At 33.5% G+C, this 16,978-nt stretch overlaps 1 protein-coding gene and 1 pseudogene across 1 annotated transcript; one reads left to right on the forward strand and one right to left on the reverse strand.

The window, feature by feature from the left end:
• Positions 1 to 9,830: 9,830 nt before the first annotated feature.
• Positions 9,831 to 10,307, reverse strand: LOC143621696 (pentatricopeptide repeat-containing protein At5g40410, mitochondrial pseudogene; annotated as a pseudogene).
• Positions 10,308 to 10,343: 36 nt separating this feature from the next.
• On the forward strand, positions 10,344 to 16,143 carry LOC143621697 (uncharacterized). Its single transcript, XM_077093041.1, has 4 exons — positions 10,344 to 10,413; positions 14,831 to 15,003; positions 15,096 to 15,308; positions 15,781 to 16,143. Exons 1-4 carry the CDS (start codon positions 10,344 to 10,346, stop codon positions 15,991 to 15,993), a joined length of 669 nt encoding a protein of 222 aa, XP_076949156.1. The 3' UTR covers positions 15,994 to 16,143.
• Positions 16,144 to 16,978: the final 835 nt, after the last annotated feature.

Here is a 16,978-nt window from a genome sequence, read left to right on the forward strand (position 1 = left end):
GAAGCTAAAATATAGACGGATAATATTTGAAAGAAAGCTATGTACGTTTCCATTGTTACTTCCACTAGATGTTTTTGACTTTTATTTTTATTTTTATTTTTTTTTCTTGTCCTAATCTTTACTAACTAACTAGGATCTTATCTTTATATTTTCTTGTTTGGTACGCATAGTTGTAAGCATACATATAATTACATATTCATACTTATATATGGTATACATTAATATGTTAATTGTTTTTTTTAATGACACTTATTTATGATTATTAAGTTCAACTCTTTTAACCAACTTTTGATTATATATTTTTTATATATTGAGTTCAAAATATAAAGAAAATGCTTTTAAAATTTTGATTATTACAATGTTTCCCTCAAACTTCTCAACCAAGGCATTCCAAAGTTCCTTTGCAATTTTACATTCTTAAATGCTTTGAGTGATCTTGATGCCTAGACACGTGCTGAGATAGCCATAGGATTTTTGATCCTCAAGCATTCATTGGAGATTAATTTGTGTAAGTGCTTCAACTGGAACATCAACTTCAACACCATCAACCGTAGTTGTTATTTCGTGAGGTCTATTCTCAATGGATCTTATAATCCCATAGTCATTCGTTTGAACAAAGTTCTTAAGCCTCCACTTCAAATTTTCAAGTTTTCGAAACTTAACAATCAGGGTGGTTTGTTAGTGGTACCAGGTTCATTAACTCTTCAACATCAACTTAGATTCAAAAGTCATGTTTAAAAGACTCAGAAGTCAGCTCAGCTGAGGCAAATCAACATAAAATTTTGAAAAATTTTATATAGTGAATCGCTATCGCAATGAACAATATTGCGATTCCGATATGACCCGTATGCGATTGCGATCCCGTATGCGATTGTGACCTGTATGCGATTGCGATTGTGCATCTAACACAACATAACACACTTGCAAAGCACGCTGTTCAAAAGCATAACTTCACGAAAACACCCTTTTGGCAAGAACAAAACTCCAAACAACAAGTACAACCCCCAGTACATTTAACCATACTCAAGAAACGCTTAACAAGATCAAAATCTGTAGTAGTGACCCAAGAACCACAAGAAGCCTCTGATACTAATTGTAGGTCATTTGAAATGGGATCTCACAACTTAACTTATTGGATTAATCTATGTTGTTAGCTAGCATAAATCACTAACAACACCCGGATCTCAGGATCTTATTGTTATTTACTATAAGTAGTAAGTAGGAAGAAGATAAGATAGATAGATAAAGTGTAGTAGTTTGAATATGAAAGAGTTGGTATGTTCATTTGAGAAATTGCACTATTAACATTGCGCATGCAGTCTTTTAAAAGGCCAATGGGCTTTCATACAAAATGGCATCAAGCCCAAACAAGAACGAACTAAATAGAAACACAAGATATTACATACGTTGACTAAGCTAACAGATACAAAAGACTTAAAACATTATAAATGGGCTCTACATATAGTATCTTATTTCTTCATTTGATAACCAGATTTTTACCGATATTGTAATTTGTTTTCAAAGAATTTCTATACAAAGTTACCTCTTAGGCGTCTTTTTCTTGCATTTCTTATGCAAACCTTTATTTACTTCTCTCACTCGCTTGTATCTATAGTTTAGTTATTTCTATTTTCAATCTTATGTGTTAGATTAAATGCAATATATCCCAATATGTAGCCTATTGGGACATTTGGGCCTTAGGGTTTAGTTTGGAGATTGTTATCTCCGTTATATATACATAATCTTGATTTTTCTCCGCCCTCATTGTTGTCTGCCATTGCCACGGTGACTCCATTCACAGCTCTTTTTTCAACGGCAGGTATAAGTTCCACCTTGGGTTATGACTTCTTTGTTTGAATGTTTCCTACTTGTTAACTTATCTTCCATATATTTTTTAATTAAAATCTATTTGCTTTGTTTACTTTGAAATTTAGGGTTACAAAATCTTGTTTAGTTGTTACAAATTCAATTTAACTTCTTACCAATTCCAATATATAGATCAAATATTATATCCCCAAATTTGATTATTTTGCCTAAATTTGGTTTAACCTAGTCTAATAAGATTTAAGTTTGCACTCTTAGTTTATTTAGCATGAAGTAATCAGTTTTATATGTGGTAAATTTGCAAAATTAGTTGTGTTTCATGAGTACTTAATGCTTTTAACAATTGTATTCTTGCATAAAAACTGTAATTGTTTTCATACATGGGAAAAATAACAGGAAAAGACGTTCATTTTGTTGCGTTTTTTGGTAACGATGATTAGAATTTAATAATCATGATTTGATTGGCTGGACTTCTAACTAGGACATTCATATAGATTATCTTATGTGTTAATGGATACAAAGAAAAACCACACAAACGTAGCAAATTTAAGTGAACAATGTTTTATTTTATGTTGCTTTACAATATTGTTAAAGGCATACATATGAATTGAGATTGTTACTTACTAATTAGTAAGATCTAATCAGTTTAATTTGGTGTATCAACAACTGTATTTGCAGTTATATTTGGTAAATTTATAAATCTTTTTATTACAAGAAAAACTGTAACTGTTTTCATACAGGTAACTTGCTATTGAAAACTATTTAAAATTATATATATATATATATATATATATATATATATATATATATAAATGGTTGGTATCATTTAAGAACTCTAAAATAGTTAAGAACTTTAAGGAACTCTTAAAAACTAAACAATTTTTTACTTTTTTTAATATATTAACATTATTTAAGAGTAGTTATATCATATTTTATATAAAATTTTTTATTACATATATTATTCACAAGTTTACATACATGTAAAATTTATGTACTAACAAATTTACATAGGTGTAAAACAAAACATAGATATGTATTTCTAAAACTAATTTTCAAAATTGTAATTGTAGATATATATATAAAAGATGATAAAATTACTCTCAAAGAACATTAACATGCAAAATTTTTTATAAAAAACATTAGTTTTCAAGGGTTCCTTTAAGTTCTTATATAATCTAACTGTTCTGTAATGATACTCATCCTATATATATATATATATATTATGTTTTACTTTGGTGATTTGAAATTAATATTTGTGGTTATAGCTTACTGAATTTCCTTCAACTATGACATTGGTGTATGTTACTTTTCAGTTATGTGTCATGGACATTATGAAAGATGCAAGAAAAAGTATGGCAAACTGTTAGTTCTTCATATTTACAATTTACTCCCTCCACACCCCTTGTTGGGAATAATTTTGATTGGTCCCGGGTTACGGGTAATTGATTTGCATTCTGGTTGAAGAATTGATGCAGAGTACTAATAGTAAACAAAGGTTAATCACGTTGATTCTTTGAATACCCGTGATGATCCTTCTCCAAAGCCCCAAATTCGACCCCAAAAAGCAATTCATTTTTATTAAAAACTGATCAATCACTCACAAGGTAACTCAACATATTAATAAAGCATCCAAAGTTAGTTTGGGCGAACAAAAATAACCACCGGCCAAACAACATCCCAAAAGAAAACCCAAAACCTAGACTAAAAATATAAAAGTGACCCAAAAGTCTATTTTGATGGATAGCACGCTTGAAACGGAGGCCCGTAGACCAAGTTATGCACATTTAATGTTTGAGTTGTATCAAGAATGGGTAAGCATGAGTTGTATTTAGTTGCATGTTTTTAATGTTTGATTAATTCACGGGTTACTTTAATAGTAATGGTTAGTGGGTAGGTTGTTTTCCTTTTCTTTAGGTACATGCATTTTTCTCTGTGTTTATGTAAGTTTAATTGATAAAATGAATGCGCAAGACATTAAAGTAGTGAACCAAATCTTTTTATAAGTTTTATCTTGTGTATGAGTGTGTAATTAGGGGCTGAACCCCCCCTCCACATCTTTTGTTGTTCCTTGATTTCAGAGTTGGCTGTATTGGACACATGGAAATATCTTTTTAAGCATCCCCATAAATACAACCAGAAACCAGAATGATGATTCATTTTCTTTTTGTAGGTTTTTATGCTGCCTTCTGAATGGTGGTGGATGCATGCTATTGCTTGCTTAGGTGCATGTATATGTGATGCAGTTTTGTTCTCATCATGTTCAAGAAGTTCATCGATACACCAAACTGTTTTTCGGCTTTATCCTGGTAATTCTATAACTCTTTACCCTTGTCTTTAACATCCAAAACACGTGTGCACATAAAAATAACAACCATACATAATAAAAACTCCATCAATAACAAAGCTGTTAATTGGCACAGCCTTTCAACAATCTGGTAACATAATATGTTTTGCGACAGAAAAGGGCCAACAATGTATCCCCTAAATCTTGTCATCCATTATTCACAACTTCATGTACTTGAAATGTTGAATCCAGCCCTCGCTTGCATACATCTTGTGTTCTACCTTTTTATCTTCTTCTTTGTAAGCATCCATTTCAGCCTTCCTCTTCCTTAATCAGTCTTGCATCTGCATCAATTTTGTTAGCAATTTCATCTATATCAGCCTTCCTCTTCCTTGATCCTCCTTGTATGCTACATTCCCCTGTTTCAAAGTTTGTCTTGTTTCCTCCAAATTCGGAGTGGTACCAAACGAGTATGTCCAGATACTTTAAGTATATGATTCTTACTTCCTGGCTTAAGTTGGGCTTTGGTCTGACCCCTTCAGCAACCACACCCCAAAAGTTATTTTTTGTTCACCATTTCTGATTTCTTTAGCGCCCATTGTATGAACCATTGCATACAATTCAAATAAGTCTGCTTCCTTTTGATCACAGTATGGTGGACCGGAGTCAAGTTTGCATTAAGAAGATCTTTCAAAAACCATTTTACCATTATCTTAAATTTGCCTTCGAACATGTTTTTGTGGTATTCAACATCGATCACTACCTGAATTAAGTCTAACATAGTGAAACAATCCTTGATGTTATTTGTATTCTAGTCACTTTTAGTCTTTCCCTTTTCATCGGTTTCTCTTTCCACATTATTCAAGTATCAATATCAGAATGTTTGAAATGATCTTCCCACAATCGTAAGCTTTGGTTATTTGTTTGGATGTTTTCAAGTGATTTTTCGGTGAAACATAATGTCTTTTCGAAGGTGATCGATTTCAAACACTTGATCAATCAATTGATGCACACTTAAACCATTTCTTTTTACGTTTGGTATATAATAGACAGATTCTATTATCAATGGTTTTCCATGGCATGTTAATACAATTTGGCCCTTTCATGAAAATACCCTTTGTGCCATCAATGGCCATTCTTCAATCCCATAGGACCTTTTAAGGGTTTTAAACAAACCTTTATTGCCACATGCATGTTTCTTACTCGCAAACCAAATATCATTTCACCCTTGACCATCGGTATCTTTCACCATAAATTCAGAATGTTCTATACGTGATTGGCATACCTCTCGATAATTAGCAGCCTGGTTAATTGCAATAAAGCACTTGTGATTTTTGAATGAATATTTTTTGTCTCTTCTTCTCGGAGTATTCTTCTTGAATTTTTCTGTTGCAGCCTCTCGCCTATGCCTTGGGTTCAATATCTTCACACAGATTACCAGTGATACTATGATCATCACACATATCATAAACAAGCGAGGGATTCCTTTGTGAATTGTCCACACCATCCCGGGCTTCAAACGCATATTGGTACGCCATCTGTTTACTTCAAATTCGTTTAGCTTCCACAATTGAATTGTTCGATTTCTTCACACATCCCTTAAAAGCAAATACGCTCTGACACCAGTTATTAGATAATTTAGGACTTGGCAACGACGGATTTTGTTGAGTGTTGTCAAAGTGTTTAGTGGGTTAATACGTCGAGAGAAACAATAACAAATAAACTAATCTTGATATAAAAAATTACAAATATACAGGCTATGTGTAGTCTTCGGTTTAGACAGTTACAACGGTTAAAGGTGCATTAACATGCACAACCTTTCAACAATCTGGCGGGTAATTAACTAACTTCCTAACCGCCTTATTTCCTAAACCTAGGATAACATAATAATGTTTTGTGACATAAATACATAGATTATAACATAAGTCTTTATTGTTGCAACCCCTTTATGATGACATAATTTAAATGGGCCAACAGTTATGGCATGATAAGATCAATACAAAGAAAAAAGAGCCTATTTGACGATCACATGCTATATTGTTAGACTGAGTGTTGTGGTTATGGTTGGGGGCGGTACCTATGCGATGTGGCATACCACAGGCGCCAAAACCATGCCATCAAAAGAAAATAGGCCCCCACCCATATCTCTCACCAAAGCATTGGCGACCACCAACAATCGGTGTTTAATAAAGGTTAACATGTCAAAAGAACAAGACCATTTTTTACATGTAACATGACAGAGCTAGTTATTTATTTAAAAGTAATAACCGATATGTATATGTATATAGAAGCTATGCAAAGTATAACATATATGAAATCCGACAGACATGACACTAGTTATATATTTACATGTAATAGCCGATATTTATATGCTAATAGAAGATATGCAAAGTGTAATGTATATGAGTACTCCAACACTAATCTAATGTAACAATTGACACCAGTTACTTATTTAAAAGTATAATGTATATGGAATCAATGAATCAGATTTCTTTAAGCATGTATGCACTGTTTTGGTTTTTCATTCAGCCGCAGAACATCATAAACCTCACAAAGCAAAGTACGCTCTGAGTGAGAAATGCTAGCTAACAACTGTTAGATCAATCAATATCGCCATCCGGTAGGTAAGTTTTTAGAGGCACAGAACCATACCGCAACACCTGCATCACATGCAGGTGTTGCGGTATGGTTCTGTGCCTCTGAAAACTTACCTACCGGATGGCGATGTCGATCTAACAGTTGTTAGTGATATTTCTCCCTTGAAGCGTACAGTCCGTGGGCGATCGAGATGCTCTCCGTGGCGGGTAATAACACTCTTTCGATAACTTCTAGAATGTCTTGTCATCTTCTGATTTTCATCAATAATGGTAGTTCATGATATGCATAGTATCACTATATTATAAATATAAATTTTCAAATTTTTTTAAACATTAAGAATACATATTTGAAATATATATTAAAATTTTCGGGTGTATCGGGTAAGAGCAGCCCCCCCCCCCCTTTCCCCCTCTTCGAATCTGGCAGTGTCTAAAGTGTTTTTTACTCATTGATAATGACAGAACTGAACCAAGCAGTGAAGTGAAAGAAGCTTGGGAATGCGAAGGCTATACAGATGACTCGACTAAAAGGTGGGAATCTGCACACTCTGTGGCTTATCAGAATGTTGATCAACTGCTGTAGTTGTGCTCGTATCACCTTGTCAAATTGTTGCTGCAAATTGTGGTGATAGCAGGGCCTTTCTCCGTCGCGGGTCCTACACCATTGCGCTCGCTGAAGATCATAAGGTCTCTTTCGGCTTTCCTAGCTTGTCATAATATTACATTGGCTACATGATGTTAACCAGGTTTAATGTTATCTTCCACAGGTTTCAATGCTGCAAGTTGAGTGGTGTACCATAGATGCATCGCCATGGTGTAAGTGATGCAGCTTGTGCTCATTATGTTCAAGTTCATCGAAACGTCTTGGCATAATCTGATGATATGCTAGGAGTTTGCAGAAAAACGGTTTGGCATATCATCAGATTTCGACAACATGTTTCGATGAATTTCTTGAACATAATGAACATAAACTGCATCACTTACACCACGGAGAGCATGTATCTTGTACCAAGAAAGAGTGCTAAGTCAAATTTTGTTAGCCATTAAATGGAGCCGTTTGGACTTTGGAGTCAAGGCTGGGGTAGTTGCTGAGTCAAGATAGTTTACGAGTCATCGGGATGGTTCCTTATTTATTGGCATTGCTTAGTTTAATTATGTTGAGTCTTTATTTACCATCTCACTTTTTCCTTCTATTATGTAATGCGGTTCATGGTTTTGCAGACTTTTTGCATTGTATTCTTGTGTTGGATGATGAAGAACCTTCTGTTGGGCTGACCTTAAGTTTAAAGACATCATATGAATACTTTGTTTGGTTAAACCTATCAAACCACAAAACACGGCGTGTTAGGAGGTCCGCTTCCTGGTGTGGTAATTCCCCCTTAAACGGTTCCAGTTGGGTTGGTTCTTACGTTTTACCCCTAATTACAACAGCACGCATAAAAAAATCATTTGTAATTTAACGGACAACAAACTATACGTGTTTACATCCTGATTCCTAATGTACTCCACACAGAAAATTTACTTTGTAGGCGCAATCATCATCATCATCATCATCATCATCATCATCATCATCATCATCATCATCATCATCATCGTACTCAGTATATCCCACCAATAGCAAAGCTATGGTAGGGTCTGAGGAGGTTAAGATGTAGACAGCCTTACCTCTACCCCATAGGGATAAAGAGGCTGCTTCCGGTGAGACCCCGGCTCGCTGGTAGTTTTGCATCAAGCCTTGGACATAAGGCACATAGCACTCATCGGGACACCCGACTGATTTGTGCATTTACCCTTGTCTTTCAGCTATCAACGCAACCACATGATACCTGATTAACCTTCCGCCACTTTTAACGTTATTTTCACGAGATTAGTAAAATAACGTCAAAATTAGTGCAATTGTTACTGTAATGCGTAGCAATATATATGCTCTTTTCTAACAATGACAAGTTGTTACTGTAATGTTTATGGGACCCACCAATACCATGCTACCATATTGTAATATTGATATAGGTAGGTTTTCAAAACAGCGATTGAACACTAACTAAACTGTCAACCACTATGATTCAGGTTGAAATATTACAAGGGTAAAGTTATTAAAAGCCTTTATATAATAGCTATCAACTTTGGTGTATGCTGAATGTAAACAGACAAAAAGACCATATTACCCTTACAAGGTTCACTTGCTAGACTTACAAAGCTATATTTAAAAACTTCCAGTTTTACAAATCAGACAATAATCTTCTCTAGTTTCATGCAGTGAAATGATGGAAACGCATAAAAAATAGTCAGCAATTACCTGTTAGTAACTGTCTCAAGTGTCATATAAGCCACAATGATTCTGTTTATGCAAATGGTACAATACAACCGACCAAAATTGAAGATTTGAATCCCAGTAAATGTTTTTTTAACAGATTCAATTAATTTAGGGGTGCTACATGGGTCACGGCTTGGTGGGTCCAACCCGAAAAAATTCCAAATATTTAACACAAACCTGACACATGACCCGGACACAAAATTGTGTCAGACAAGTGAACGTGAACACGACACGCATATTCGCGGGTTGAGACAAACACGACACATTTCGCCGAAAGGTTTTTTATGTTTTATAGTTTCACATATTAATACATTAGATTTACATTTTACAAAAAAAATGCATATAAAAAATTACTTTTAATTATGAAATCTTCTGTCAATTTCTATTATAGTTTTAAATTTTGGCATAATATAACCAACTGATTTAATTTATTACATAAAACATAATGTTCAAAATAAAATAAAAAAATAAATGGGTTAAACAGGTCAACCAGTGAACCTGCCTTTGTTGACACGAAGATGACCCGTCTAGCTAAACACGTGAATTTCGTATTAGGTTCGAGTCACCATGCTATACCTAAAAACAAGTCAAAGCTGAGATCAGAATTATCGCATTACCTCCATTGACTTTTGAGGTCAAACAAACAAATTTCCAATGTTAAAATAATACGAACCGATTAATTTACAACAACAAAGATGATTGTATTTCTGAATGTACCCAAAGTGGTGTTCTAATAATCCATTCAAGCATTTCACGAGTCATTTCACCAAGTATTAAAACTCAAGTTCCCTTGATAAAATGTGTGAACTTCTCACCCGATTGTAATCCAACTACAACCGCTAGTTTTATCCAACCTTAACCTTCTAATTTTCAACCTAACCCGAGAAGCATCCTTCCACATGCCTCGAGAATCATATATACTACACAATGCAATATAGTTACTAGCATTTGCAGGCTCCATTTCAAACAGATGACTCGCTGCCATTTCACCCATCTCGATATTTCTATGCACCAAAGAACCCGTAAGAAGAGCACCCCATAAACTAGCCGGTGGGACTATTTTGACCTTTTTCATACTATTGATCAACTCTAGTGCGTCTTCAAAGCATCCAACACGACTCAAAAGATCCACCAAACACGCGTAGTGCTCCACACTGGGTTCAAAACCGTAAGAAGATCTTATTGAGTTGAAAATATTTTTGCCTTCATTTACAAGGCCCGAATGGCTGCAACTAGCTAAGATTGCTGTGAGTGTGACACTGTTCGGTTTGAATCCCGACTCTTTCATTTTCTTAAATAAATTCAGAGCTTCGTATCCGTTACCATGGACCAAGCAGGATATCATTGTCGTCCACGTCACCAAGTTGAGATTTTTCATGCTGCAAAAGATTGCTGTGAGTGTGACACTTCTCTTTCATTATATACGGCCCATTGGGCTCAAACACAAATGGCCTTGTGCCTAAACATACATAAACAAAGTTTAACAGGCTAACACAACATAAGCAAAATACAATTACGAAAGACTAAAAATGAAATGAGCCTAACAGGATGTTAGCCCACGATAGAAATAAATTAGTCCAACACCGTAACACCCATTTCGTATACTCAGTGTTTTGCATTAGGCCAATACATGGATATTTGGATGTTTATTGTCTATGAAATCAAGCATCCAATTATTTTGCTAAGAAGTGAGAGGCGCACTTACGTGAAGGTGGACATCTCACGTAGGCAAGGTGCTCATATTTGCATAATCATTTTTTTAAAAATAATTTTTTTCAAGTCTCAACACATTTGATCATAATTATAAAACCAACATGTATCATGCATACCACAAGTGTTCTCATATCTTTTTAACTCCCTTTACAACATAAATATTGATAATGTAACTAAGTAGTTGTGAAGAACATACTCTTAGAACACATCTGAGTCTTGAATAATTAGTTAGAAACAACAAAATGATTTCACCCAAACTACCAAATCACAAGGAATGTCTATACCGCTAAAATGCACAAGTAGGAAGTAGAATTGCATGTTTTAACTCCCTTTATATGCAAGTTCAAAATGCAACTAAGTAGTTGTGATGTACATCTTTTAGCATGCGTTTTATCTTAGAGGTAGAAACAAAAAAAGAATGCAATCTCACCCAAATCAATAAACAACAATGTTTTCACAAGTGCCTATATACATGAGTAGGGGTAGGGTCATCTCCAAGATTTCAAGTGCCTAAAATAAAAACTAATAAATGATCCTTATATAATTTTTGTTTTCGCAAAAATGTTTGTCCATTGCAACCATTTCATTACTAGGCTGAAACCAATAACATTTTATTAGATTGTTTAATGTTTAAAGCACTTTTTCATATTTGTAGACGGTTATTTTCCACCCTTTTCACTAATAATGGTTGAAAAATATATACATGTATTAAATATAAATTTAAAAAAAAACAATTGTGCCCTTATAGAGACTGTGCCCTATGGCGTCGAGCCGTGTATGGGGTCTAACATGACCCTGACCCGTACATGGGTTTAAAATGTAACTATCGTATAATCTTGGTATAGTATCTTATTTCTTCATTTGATAACCAAATTTTTACCACCATTATAATTTGTTTAGAAAGAAGTTCTTTGTTCAAATACTTACCACTTGGGCGTCTTTTCTCGCGTTTCTTACGCAAACCTTTTTTTCCTTACCTATATCATTCAGTTGAATCTATTGTTTTAGTCATTTTTGTTTTCAATCTCGTGTGCTAGACTAAATTAGCTAGTTGCCTGCGCGATGCAGCGGTGTACGCACAAACACAACCGGTGGTAGTACGTTTGTAACCTCGCAACGGTACGTGCGTAGCCCGACGGTGGTATGCATTTAATGTGGCATCGGCCGTGTAACCGGTGCCGGTAATCGCGCCACAAAATGCCTATACACGAGCAACCCGGTATGTATAAACAATGTCATTCACGTAATTGATGCTTGAACGCGCATAACAGGTGGCGACAAGCAAAAAGCGAAGATGAAGTGTACAATAATTTTAAATAAACTACTTTTAACCCAATCATTTTTTACGGACATGTTCCGACCCGAAAATGTGTTAGCCCGTTTTGACAAGAACCCTTTCGATCTAAACTCATCCCAACATGAACTAAATTAACCCCCTTTGTATTAACCTGTTCCAACCCTAACCCATTCCAACACAATTAGTCGAACATGTCCGACCCATTGCCGGTAATAACTGGAAATCATGTAACATGTTAGTTTTTAAAAAATTAATAAACTATAGCAATACCATATTCAAATTAAAGATAATAAAATGCTCGTTTTTATGGTGTAATTTTTGTGAAAAAATATTAACGTGTGAAAAAGTTACAGCCGTTAAAATGTCGTGGGGGTAGTTGGTTAATAATTAGGGGGGAAATGTATAACTACTTAATATATTAACAACTTTATTGAAGTTGAAGGACCATTATTGTATATTATTTTTGAATAGGCAAAGACTATTTTACCCCTATATTCTTAAAATTATATGCATTACTACTTGTACAAAATGCAACAAAAGTGATACCTCTTAAAATTTAAGAGGTTCCTCACTCATATATTATATATAATATAGATATAATAGAACTTAATATATAGCCCATTGGACATTTGGGCCCTAGGTTCAGTACAGATTTTGTTACCTCCGTTATATATACATAATCTTGATATTTCTCCACCCTTGCCCTCATTTTTCTCCGCCCTCAAATTTGGTGACTCCATTAACTCTTTTTTCAACGACTGGTACACGTTCCACCTTGGGTGATGGCTTCTTTGTTTGAATCTTTCCTCTTTGTTTGTTAAGTTATCTTCCACAAATTTCTAAATTAAAAACTATTGGCCTTGTTTTCTTTGAAATTTAGGGTTACCAAATCTTGTTTAGTTGTTACAAATTCAAGTTAACTTCTAACCAATTCCAATCTATAGATCAAATGTTTTATCCTCAAATTTGATTATTTTTGCCTAAATTTGGTTTATCCTAGTCTAATAAGATTTATGTTTGCACTCTTAGTTTATTTAGCGTGATCTAATGGTTTTATGTGGTAAATTTGCAAAATTAGCTGTTGTGTTTCACGAGTTAACGATTTTAACAATTGCGTTCTTGCAAAAAAATGTAATTGTTTTCATGGAAAAGACGTTTATTTTGTCGCGTTTTTTTTGTAAGGGGGATTAGAAATTAATATTCATGATTCGACTGACAGAATTTCTAACTAGGACGTTCATAGAGATTATCTTATGTGTTTATGGATACAAAGAAAAACTGCACAAACGTAGCAAGTTTAAGAGAACAATGCTTTATTTTATGTTGATTTACAATACTATTATAGGGAAACATAAATTTGAGATTGTGCCCTTGCTAATTAAGTGAGATCTAATTAGTTTGATTTGGTGTATCAATAACTGTATTTGCAGTTATATTTGTTAATTTCCAAATCTTCCTTATTGCAAGAAAAACTGTGATTGTTATCATACAGGTAACCTGCTATTAAAACAATTTAAAATGGTGTGCGTGTATATATATATATATATATATATATAATGTTTAAATTGTTTTTCATACAGGTAACCTGCTATTAAAATATATATGTATATAATGTTTTAATTTGGTGATTTGAAGTTAATAATTGTGGTTTTAGCTGACTGAATTTCCTTCAACTATGACCTTGGTGTACGTTACTTTTCTGTTATGTGTCATGGTTATAATGAAAGATGAAAAATGGAGCAAACTGTTAGTTTTTCATATTTACAATTTACCTCTCTCCACACCCCCTTTTGGGAATAACTGTGATTGTTATCATACAGGTAACATGCTATTAAAACAATTTAAAATGGTGTGCGTGTATATATATATATATATATAATGTTTAAATTGTTTTTCATACAGGTAACCTGCTATTAAAATATATATGTATATAATGTTTTAATTTGGTGATTTGAAGTTAATAATTGTGGTTTTAGCTGACTGAATTTCCTTCAACTATGACCTTGGTGTACGTTACTTTTCTGTTATGTGTCATGGTTATAATGAAAGATGAAAAATGGAGCAAACTGTTAGTTTTTCATATTTACAATTTACCCCTCTCCACACCCCCTTTTGGGAATAATCTTGATCGGTCCCGGATTGTGGGTCGTGGATCTGAATTTTGGTTGAAGCACTGGTCAGTATTTAGTTATATGTTTTTGATGTTTGATTAAAATGTGGGTTAGTTTAATAGTAATGTTTAGTGGGTAGGTTGTTTTCCATTTCTTTAGTTACATGTATTTTTCTCTTTATTTATGTAAGTTTGATGAATGAAATGAACGCGCAAGACATTAAAGGAGTGAGCCAAATCTTCTTGTGAGTGAGTTTTATCTCGTGTATGAGTGTGTAATTGGAGCTTAAACAACACCCCCACCCAACCATCTTTTGTTGTTCTGTTGTTTCACAGTTGGCTGTAATGGACACTTGGAAATATATTTTTGTGCAGCCTCTTAAATACATCCAGAAACCAGAATGATGATACAAAGGTGTGTATATTGCAGGTTTCTATGTTGCTTTTTGAATGGTGGTGGATGTATGCTTGCTTTGATGCATGCATATGTGATGCAATTTTGTTCTCAATATGTTCAAGTTGAAATTTGTTTGCACTTTCAACTCAATCTTCAAATAAATTCTTAAATAAGCATAACATAATTATCTTCAACATCCCGATTTGATGCTTCCAGTTTAGAAAATAATGAATCTATGCCTTTTCGTTTAGTAAAATTTATCAAATATATATGATTTTTTATTTTTTGTTGTAGATATCATGGCTCGCAGTTCAGCAGGAGGAGGTAGGGGTACGGGTCGAGTTAGCGGTCAAGATAGATTGGTGAGTCGTAGAGGAGGCGTGGGTTCAGAAGAGGCCATCAATTTAGATGAGATCGATATTCCAAACGATTGTGATTGGGTTGACACCCGGGCAAAGGATTCTCTTGTAAGTTTCTTTACTTATATAATATATATTCTTATTAGTTATTTATTAAAAGTTATAAATATTATAAAATATAATGTTCTTGTTTGTTATAGAAATCATATCAGAAATATGTCAAGGAGAGGCATGGAGATGACGCTAGCAAACACCCGTTATTTGATCCAGATTCATGGGTACAAGCTGTTGGGGGAAAGAAAAAAGGTAGACTGTATGGGTTTAACGATATCAGTGATCCACATGCTGTGATGACGGGTATACCTTCAATGCCGGGTACTAGTACTTCGTATTTACCTGCAACAAATGAAGAGGTATGTTCGTTCTATTTTAGTCGAGTTTTTCAATTATATTCAAGTCATATAATAGCTCATAGCTGATGTCACTCTATTAGTGAGTTAGACTTGGTCCTAACTGATCATAAGAAGTTTTAATTGTCGTATATGAAACATGCCTTCAAGAATTAGTTTCTTTTATACAGATGTATGGATTTTAGATTTGTAGTAAACACCAAAATACGATGCTATGCATATAAAATTGTGATTTGATCATTTATTATTCTACTTTCTAAATAATTTATTCTGCATATATTAGGAATGGTTTAAATAGCAGATCCCACTCTTGTAGTTGATTAGGATTGACTAGCTTGCTTTTTGTATGGTTATGTCTCCATGTTCTAATACATGTCATTAAGTAATAAGGCACATATTCATTTTACCTAAAAGTATAAGCATTTCAACATTAGAGACTGAAATGACTTTTTGGATGCTTTTTGTTTTATGTTAGGTACAACGGTTGAACGAGAAAATAGCGCAACTACAACAAGAAAAGGAAACAGAACGGCTGGAGAAAGAAAAAGAAAGGTCAGAGAAACTTACAATGATGGAGCAAATTGAGCAAAATAGGATTGCAAACGCTGATATGAAAGAGGAAAACACTGAAATGAAAGAGCAAATTCGATTTCTTCTCAAGAACATACCCAAAAGTAGCTCTAACTAGTTAAGTGTCTAATTTTTTTTGTTAACTAGGTCAATTCATATGTTTGTTGGTGAACCTATGTTTGGTATTTCTTATCGTACTTGTAGTTGGATATTTAGTATTCTTATCGTACTTAAATTTGGATATTTTGTCATATTTGGTTTTGAATGTTTGGTTAGCTTTATAAATTTGTTTTTTGTCAATTTATAGATTTATTTAATTATGTTATTGAATTTATAAATAGCAGAAAAAAATAATTCTTTTAATATTAATTTTTTGATTTAAAAACTGGTCATAATGTTGGTAGTCTCAAAGAAACCGGTTGCAAATTCGGTTAGTGATTTGTTTTAGATAAATTTTACTTATTTTGATGATTTAATTTAATTCGTAACATTCGTTGATTGAATTATTGATTTGGGGACAAAATATATTAAGGCTTTTATGTTATACTAATTCTGGTGAATTTTCTTTTGTTTCATATAAACCTACACTAATTAATATACTCATTTACAATTTTGACTTCTTTAAATTGGATTTCTAACAAAAAAAAAAGGATTTTGATGGATCGTTGGGATGGATATGTGTTTGGTATAATCCTGTTTTAAAGGTTTAGTTTAAAGTTTTTTTTATTAGGTTTTGCTCTAGTATAATTCTTTTTTTAATTAGTCTCTTATTGTATTAGAAAATGTAGTTTTGTGTAGTTTCCTAAATTCATTTACTAAAAAAGAAATCATAAAGAGAGGATGGATAGATCCATGGAGGTGATTTGTTTTAAATTATGTGAACGGATATATGTTAATAAATTAGTTTTATCTCATTTTGTGTTAAATATTGGTTGTGTAGGTGATTTGTTTGTTAGCGTATACATTGTGATGTTTGTGTTTATTATAATTATATATGTCCATGTGCTTGTATATATTACAGTTGTGTATATGCCCACTATATGGGTATATAATGGTTGTTTAGGTGTTGTAAATATGTGTAGGTCTTGTATATATCTGTGGGT

Source organism: Bidens hawaiensis, unplaced genomic scaffold (genome assembly GCF_021521415.1).
Source record: "Bidens hawaiensis isolate Kalapana, Puna unplaced genomic scaffold, B.hawaiensis_p1.1 tig00002935_1, whole genome shotgun sequence".
Taxonomy (NCBI): Eukaryota; Viridiplantae; Streptophyta; class Magnoliopsida; order Asterales; family Asteraceae; genus Bidens; species Bidens hawaiensis.